Genomic DNA, 7,852 nt, shown 5'->3' with positions numbered 1-7,852 from the left:
TCTATGCCGTTCTATACCATCACTCATTCATATATTTTTTAATGTACATATTCTTATTCATTCATTTACACTTGTGTGTAGAAGGTAGTTGTTGCGAAATTGTTAGGTTAAAGTTTTTCTTGGTAAGCGCTTCTCATGTGTGTGTTTGTCAGATATCTGCAAATGTTGAATTAAGCCAAGTGTTTAACCTTGATCGAATGAATCCCATGAATATGTGATACATTAACTGATTATTGATGACAAGATAAACGGATTATGCGCATCTCAACTACAATGTAGGCGGCCTGGAACACGGCCATTCTCAAATGAAGAATCGCAGCAATCATTGGTCCGCTCAGACCATGTGATCTACAGTAGACTTCCTTGGAGGATGATGGAGTGTTTTGCTGGATATTGATTCTTCCTAGTTTGAGGTGGCTGTGATCTAATCGCTTTGAGATCCATTTCACCTCAATCAAATACGTTTTGGCGAAAGGAAGACGAAAGACCATGGCCCAGGCTACACAGATGAATGTCCCCGAAATCAACACTCCGATAACAGTAGAACACGATAAAAAGAAGCGACAGTTTACCATACGACTAAATGGTAATGTAACGTTAGCTACGCGAAATCGTACGTGTTTTCCCTTTTATCAATTGTTTACCAAAGAGTGTGGTTAAACTAGTTAGCTAACCAACTTTTTCATAGCGCAAAAGAGTCTTACCTGATTGCAGTCGTACTGTGATTTAGATACGGAACGTACTTTTTCCTAATGGTCGTTGTAAACAAACGGACAAAAAGCTACTAGCAAGAACTCAAGTGGCATAGCCAAGGATTTGTAGCATTAGCCAACTGGGAAAATTCTTAGCTTCCTGGCATTGAGCGGTTGAATTGAATGCTCTTGCTGTCACGCATCTAACATGGTGTTGTTCTTCTCAATTAGTTTGCTAGTTTGTGCATGCACATTCGCTCAAAAAAAAACTTCTGATTTGAAAGAATCTGCTTAACTTTCTCTAAAAACCCAATTCCTCATTTATCTGCCCGCATCCCTATATTTGATAGATCTTTATTTGAGGTCTGATGGAGAATCAGACTGATGTGTACATACCTTTTAATAGTCGCGCAAGGTGTAAGCCCTACTTATTTAGCATATAATTGCACCCTTTTAAATTCGGAGCGGCAGGTAGCCTAGAGCGTTGGGCCAGTAACTGAAAGGTTGCTGGATCGAATCCCCAAGCTGTCGTTCTGCCCCTGAACAAGGCAGTTGTTATGAACCCACTGTTCCCCGGTAGGCTGTCATTGTGAATAAGAATTTGTTCTTAACTGACTTGCCTAGTTAAATAAAGGTTACATTTAAACTTTTTTTTTTTTTTAAAGGTAACCCTTTTCTCTTTGGTTCCAGGCTCTCATGACCGTGCGGTCCTCTTGTACGAGTATGTCGGGAAGAAGACTGTGGACCTGCAGCATACGGAGGTTCCAGACGCCTACAGAGGGAGAGGCATTGCGAAGCACCTGGCCAAGGTTCGGCAGTCTGACAATATGGAATGGAACCATAGCCCAATGCAAAATACACCCTCACTCCTATTATGTCCCTAGATCTTTTTAACATTTATCTGTGCCTTTCAGATAAGCAATGGGAGTCCATAGGTCTCAATATTACTGGTTAGGCATTTGAGCCCATGGCCTTGTCCAAAAACAACTCATAATGCTACCCATCATTTGCTATAACACAATTCTGCAGGAGGACCTTCTTGCAATCTGGACCTGTGCAGCTCACTCTGTGTATGGAGAGAAGTCTTTGTACCTCTTTAACCCAGTAAGAGACAGTAAATACAGTTTCCTAAGCTGTCAGCTGATAAACTGCTTTCATTGGACATTTTGGACTCTCCCATCTAGTTCTCTTTATAACAGCTGCATGGCAATATGAATGTTGCTTGTAATTCTGAAAATCCAAGCATTGGCCTGTTTATTCAGTCTAGGCAGTGCTTTGCCAGATGAGTTCAGCTCAGAGCGCTGGTGGGTAATATCAAGGGAACAGTTATGGTAGAGATAAGAGGAAGAAGGAAATTAAAACATGGTTTGCTTGAAGATCTGTGTAGACCGGAACGTTAATATTTTTAAATCTTTATATAAAATATAATAGAGCAAGTGTCTCACCTTTTATCTGCAGTCCATGATTACTGCATGTAATTAAAATAAAACCAGAGTGACACAGGCAGTTACTTTAAACTCAAGCTACAAAACAACTCCTAAATTAAATGGCAATGTTCTGTTGATTGCAGGCTGCCATGGATTTTGTGGTGGAAGAGGATCTGAAGGCTCACCTTACCTGCTGGTACATCCAGAAATACATCAAAGAGAATCCCCAACCTCAATACCTGGAGCACATCCACCCCATGTGATCCCATGACAGAGAGGAGTGGAGAGAGACTGAGGTAGAAAGCATGGCCTCATGCTTTTGATTTGGAGGACTTTGTGCTGTTTTTTTTTGGGGGGGGGGGGGGTGTAAGGGAGAGGGAAACCATACTATAGCTATCTCTACAGACATAAAGACTCCCTGTTGGAGAGCAGTGGTAGAGGAACTGTCCGAGTGCCATTGACATTACTCATGGCCTGTCCTCCATGGGAATGGACATCAGTGTGTGTGTGTGTAAAGAAAAAAGGAATGTTGTAGAGTCTTGCTGTCTTATTGTATATACAGTGGCAAGACTGAATGCAGGATTCCTGTTTATGTACTGTAAGAAGCAATGTCTCATCACACTTTGGCCGTATTGCTTTCACTTATCCTGTCTTGGCTGGTCATTTGAAGAGGAGTGAACAACGGCAGGAGGAAAGGAACAGCTTTCTGGAGTGGAATGCAATCCTGATCATTCAGGATGTTTGTCCTCTTGTCAAAACCATCAAGACAAACAGCTGTTCATCAGGACCTTGATTAGCTGAATCAGGAGTGTTAGAGCAGCATTGGCGCAATAGTGTGCACATACAATAGCTCTCCAGGAGGGTGGACCACACCTGGTTTACTTTAGACCATCAACTTGCGGGCTATATCCCCTACATGCAGTCAGCCTGTCGTAGGCTAGTGAGGCACTTCCCTCTATTCCTGCCCAAGACTATCTGTCCCCATGTTCATCAGGACAACCACTCTTCAGTAGGCCTACCCTTCACCTTAAATGTTACTGTACAGAAAGCTGCTGTGCTATCTGACATGAGACATTGCCATAGAACCTTCATTGACCGTGGGGGTAATCTTCTACTGTCTGTAAAAGCACTAATTCAGGGCTGTTCTACAACAGTTTAAATCTTGTGTGGCATTTTCTCTATACAGTTTACAAGCATGGCTTAAGAAAACAAAACAAAATTCCAATATCAAGTAACAGGTTGTATTTTTCATTTGCTGAGTATCTTAAACTACAGTAGGGATTCTCTCTGGCTTTGACCTAGGTGAGATGTACTATTTACTAGGTGACTGAATGCATACTGGTCAGGAAGGCAGTAAAACTGATGACACAGTCTTCAGGGGATGGCTCTGTAGGCCTACTGTCTGACAGAGATGGGTATAAAGTCTGCAGACAGTCTGATTATTTACCATATCTCTCTTGTTTTAAATTAAATAATACCTTATTTGACTAATCATTGAAACATTGATTTACAATCATTTAGACGTGCCTTATACATTTTAAAGTAGTTTCCTAGTATACTTCACCTCTGAGCTGCAGAATACCAATGTGATAACATTTTAAAGGTGCACTTTATGCAATTAATCTATTGACAAGGGAGGCAGGGAGCATACTAATGGATTGCACATGTTACCGTGGTTTGCACTGGCTTGGCACAGGGTTACAACACACTTCCCAGTCTAGTGTTCTACACCGTGTGTGCGATAAGCCAGATAAACTCACTAGAGAAGCTTGGATAGGACAGGACACAATATGGGTAAGTATAGCAACCTGAGGCAGGTAAATATCACCCCCACTTCAGTGTGACAGTCCGTTGCATTGAAGTGTGAGTGTAGCCCATAATAGCTAGTGGAACAATTTACCTGCTGCGCAACCTGGCTATAGAATGGTTTATCCTACTCTTGATTCCCATAGTGTTGTCCTTGCTTGTGATTGGTCATTTCTCAACTGTTAAAAAACATAAACATGATGTGTACATTTTGTATTACAGTTTACGTCAAAATGTACTAGTGTAGTAAATTGAACTGACCTCTATATTTACATGGTATAAATAATGAGTGGTACGTCCTACATGCATTCAATTAATTATGGGAAATGTATTACGACAAAGTACATTAAGTCGTCCTCGCAGTGTATTGCAAGCATAACATACACTACACATCCTAGATTGCACTGCGTCCACAGCAGTCGTATATTGGTTCTCCAAGATGGCGTCGTTGGGAAGGAGGCGCGGTGTCCCAGTCAACAGGGAGAGGTCAGTTTGACTCAATCATTGCCATATCACGACTGTTTTTTGTGTACAAGGTCTGTTTTATGATACCTACACGTTCACTATTCCAACATATGGCCTTTAAAAGCAAAATGCAGCTGTCACTCCCGAATTCCTTCCTCCATAATTGCTAATGTGATGTTTTGATTAGCATGTTTGCTATCGTCGCTAACCTCAATAGCCTGTTCATCAAAGCTTCAAAGTCAAGTTCTGGATAGGTTAGCCATCCCAACTAAAATAGTGTGAAAACATGCCGTAACGTTACAAAGTAGATATACTAGCACATATCAAACATATCGGTCGTATAACACAATACTAACGTTTTTTTCATCGCCGCTTGTAATTTATGTACTAGCTACTTTTCAGAGCAGCTAGCTTCCAAACAGCGGTAGAGCTGACCAATGTAACGTTATGAACTGCCGTTATGCAAAGCTGCGTCCAATACAGCACAGCAGCAGCTCCCATGTTATACGTAGCTAATATAGATGTTACTGGAATTTTGAAAGTTGTGAATGATCAACATGCTCACTAACCCAGAGTTTTATTTACGTTAGCTAGCTAACAGTTAGCTACTTGACGGGTGCGTTCGTAAATTCGCTCTGGAGTGTCTGACTCAGCCAGGGTGAATTTACGAACGCAGCCTTATTTAGCATGCCGTGTTAATCTTGTTGGGGAGCTAGCTAGCGCTCTTGCGCGTGGCAAAATGTTTGCAAAGTGAGAGATTCGAGTTTTACACGTGAGTTATTTCCACTTGATATAGCTACATTTAGTTTTCTCCTGCATATTGTTTATATTGTCCATAGCTACGTTAACGTTCCCAGGCACAGTCCCTGGTTCGTATCCAGGCTGTATCACATCCGGCCGTGATTGAGAGTCCCATAGGGTAGGCCATCATTGTAAATAAGAGTTTGTTCTTATTAACTGACTTGCCGAGTTAAATAAAGTTATCACCATAGCTTATTACTAACAGGCTACTTGAGTGACTGACGACTAGTTAGTGAACTCTTGAGAATTCTAAACATGAGAAAATACCCTACTTTACCTTTGATTCAACAGCTCATATTTATGTCAAACATGCACAGGCAACACATGTCAAAGTTCCACAAAAGTGTCTTGTTTTTACCACAGTGAGCTGAAAAAACAGGTGTTGTGCACTAATCTGATATCAAGGTCATGGACTATAATGTAAAAAAAATGTTTTTTGTAAAAGTAGTTGTTCCCCTTATTTCTTCACAAGTGGTACTCATCTGTACATCATCATTAAAAACTGGTGCAACCACTTGCCTTAGGCCCCGAAGCTGCACAATTGCTATGAAGCTTGGAAAATAATTGGGAATTTAATATTGTGATTCTCTTCCTTTTCCATCTACTTTCTAATCCCTTCTCTCTCCCTCATTATCTCATCTCTCTCTGTACACAGGGGAGTGATGGCGGCAACGGACTGCTACATCGTTCACGAGATCTACAACGGGGAGAATGCGCAGGACCAGTTTGAGTATGAGCTGGAGCAGGCACTGGAGGCCCAGTACAAGTACATTGTGATCGAGCCCACACGCATTGGCGACGAGACGGCCCGCTGGATCGCCGTGGGCAACTGCCTGCACAAGACGGCCGTCCTGTCGGGCACCGCCTGCCTCCTGACGCCGCTCTCGCTGCCGCCTGAGTACTCGCGCTACGTGGCACTGCCCGCTGGTGCCCTCAGCGTGGCCTGCTCCGCCCTCTACGGAATCTCCTGGCAGTTCGATCCCTGCTGCAAGTACCAGGTGGAGTACGATAGCCAAAAACTCTCGCGGCTGCCCCTGCACACACTCACCTCCTCCACGCCAGTGGTTCTGGTGCGCAGGGACGACATCCACAGAAAGAGACTCCACAACACGATAGCGCTGGCCGCCCTGGCCTACTGCGCCAAGAAGATCTACGAACTCTATGTGGTATGAGCATACTCTGAAGAGGGTTAAACAAATAAAATAAAAAATAAAATGTAAAAAAATATAGCGGGAAAAGAAAGAATCCACCCAGTAGTAGGCCAAGTGGAAGCTGAGTCGAGGGTTTGCCCCTAACCCCCTCCACCCCACCTCACTTGCGCGGGCGCTTACTTTTGGGCTGTTTGATGGATCAGAGGGATATAGTTCAAACTAGAAGGAATTATTTTTCCCTTATTTTCTTTACTTGTAAGTGACATCACCAGTGCACTTATCCATATGGTACCCTTGCGCCTCTTCCCAATCCCTGTACCCCTCTCAATACACTAAGTTAGGGCACAAGGGTAGCTAAGTAAAAAGATTTAGACTGAATTGTGTTGCAGTTGAAACGGACAGGCTTAAGTATTACCAACATGTCTATTCCTTGTAGTTTTACTGTACCCCTTTCTTGCTGATCAGTATGTCACCCTTTCATTAAACATTAGGATATTTCAAACTCTCATTTCTGTATTTTGTTTTTCATTAAACAAATTTTACACCATGTCTTGAATCACAAAGGCAATAGCATTACCTTTGTTTTCAGACTTGTCTTTCTAGGTTTACTCAGTTTTTGGAACAAAGTCAAGACCTTTAAACATACTTGTTTGGCCATCCCTCAACAGTCAGTTGTTAAGGACAAAACAGATCAACACAAACATAGGACTTGCTGCGCATGGCCGATTTCCTTTTTGTTCCTTTCCCAACATTGTGTTTCTGTTTTGTCCTTTACACACATGCAGTTATGGGCAAAAATACTGTCCAGATGGAGCTCTTTGTGGGATTGTTAGACACTTAATGGGGACTTTCTGAGTGTAGGAGTGGGTTGTGTATGTAAGGGACATATACACTGAGTGTACCAAAAATTAAGAACTCCTGCTCGTTTCATGACAGACTAACCAGGTGAAAGCTATAATCCCTTATTGTTGTCACTTGTTAAATCCACTTCAATCAGTGTAGATGAAGGGGAGGCGACAGGTTAAAGGCTGTTGTTTAAGCCTTGTGACAATTGAGACATGGATTGTGAGCCATTGATTGGTGAATGGGCAAGACAGAATATTTAAGTGCCTTTGAATAGGGTATCGTAGTAGGACCCTGGCACACCTGTTTGTGTCAAGAACTGCAATGCTGGTGGGGTTTCCCATGTGTATCAAGAATGGTCCCACCACCTAAAGGACATCCAGCCAACTGTGGGAAGCATTGGAGTCAGCATGTATTAGGAAGGTGTTCCTAATGTTTGGAGTACACAGTGTTTATGGAGTCCCAAATGTTGCAAGTAGTCTTCTTGTGGTGTTTTTTAATCTTAAAAATCAGGTTGTTTGCTATGTAAAATAGAACATGACAACCTTGTGTACACACAACTTAGCCAGGTTACAAGAAAATTATCATTCATAGTTTTATATTTTAAATAAATTAAAAATCGCACTAAAGAGAGCAACATTAAATTTAGTGTGTCTAACCATTATGG

The 7,852-nt window shown here is 42.1% G+C and overlaps 2 protein-coding genes across 7 annotated transcripts; both read left to right on the top strand.

Moving 5' to 3' along the window:
- The first annotated feature begins 329 nt into the window (after window positions 1-329).
- On the top strand, window positions 330-3,619 carry natd1. Of its 4 annotated transcripts, none has more exons than XM_021624354.2 (4): window positions 330-613; window positions 1,383-1,501; window positions 1,722-1,796; window positions 2,263-3,619. In XM_021624354.2, the coding sequence occupies exons 1-4, from the start codon at window positions 490-492 to the stop codon at window positions 2,380-2,382; spliced, it is 438 nt and encodes a 145-aa protein (XP_021480029.1). In that variant the 5' UTR covers window positions 330-489; the 3' UTR covers window positions 2,383-3,619. The 4 variants fall into 4 exon arrangements, with proteins under 4 accessions (XP_021480029.1, XP_021480031.1, XP_036793824.1 ...); XM_036937929.1 differs by having other exon boundaries at window positions 336-586; XM_021624356.2 differs by lacking the exon at window positions 1,722-1,796 and having other exon boundaries at window positions 332-586.
- Window positions 3,620-4,288: 669 nt separating this feature from the next.
- tmem11 (transmembrane protein 11) lies at window positions 4,289-6,850 on the top strand. 3 transcript variants are annotated; one of them, XM_021624353.2, is made up of 2 exons: window positions 4,289-4,411; window positions 5,847-6,850. In XM_021624353.2, exons 1-2 carry the CDS (start codon window positions 4,365-4,367, stop codon window positions 6,361-6,363), a joined length of 564 nt encoding a protein of 187 aa, XP_021480028.1. In that variant the 5' UTR covers window positions 4,289-4,364; the 3' UTR covers window positions 6,364-6,850. The 3 variants fall into 3 exon arrangements, with proteins under 3 accessions (XP_021480028.1, XP_021480027.1, XP_036793823.1); XM_021624352.2 differs by having other exon boundaries at window positions 4,368-4,461; XM_036937928.1 differs by lacking the exon at window positions 4,289-4,411 and adding an exon at window positions 4,496-5,162.
- Window positions 6,851-7,852: the final 1,002 nt, after the last annotated feature.

The sequence above is a fragment of the Oncorhynchus mykiss genome, chromosome 12 (assembly GCF_013265735.2).
Source record: "Oncorhynchus mykiss isolate Arlee chromosome 12, USDA_OmykA_1.1, whole genome shotgun sequence".
Taxonomy (NCBI): Eukaryota; Metazoa; Chordata; class Actinopteri; order Salmoniformes; family Salmonidae; genus Oncorhynchus; species Oncorhynchus mykiss.
Note: the sequence above shows the minus strand (reverse complement) of the source record. Positions and strands in the feature narration are given on the sequence as shown.

Coding starts and splice junctions, on each gene's coding strand:
- natd1 (XM_021624354.2), top strand. CDS start 490: ATGGCCCAGGCTACACAGATGAATGTCCCCGAAATCAACACTCCGATA. Junction 1,502..1,721: donor TTGCGAAGCACCTGGCCAAG/GTTCGGCAGTCT, acceptor ACAATTCTGCAG/GAGGACCTTCTTGCAATCTG. Junction 1,797..2,262: donor CTTTGTACCTCTTTAACCCA/GTAAGAGACAGT, acceptor TGTTGATTGCAG/GCTGCCATGGATTTTGTGGT.
- tmem11 (XM_021624353.2), top strand. CDS start 4,365: ATGGCGTCGTTGGGAAGGAGGCGCGGTGTCCCAGTCAACAGGGAGAG. Junction 4,412..5,846: donor GTCCCAGTCAACAGGGAGAG/GTCAGTTTGACT, acceptor CTCTGTACACAG/GGGAGTGATGGCGGCAACGG.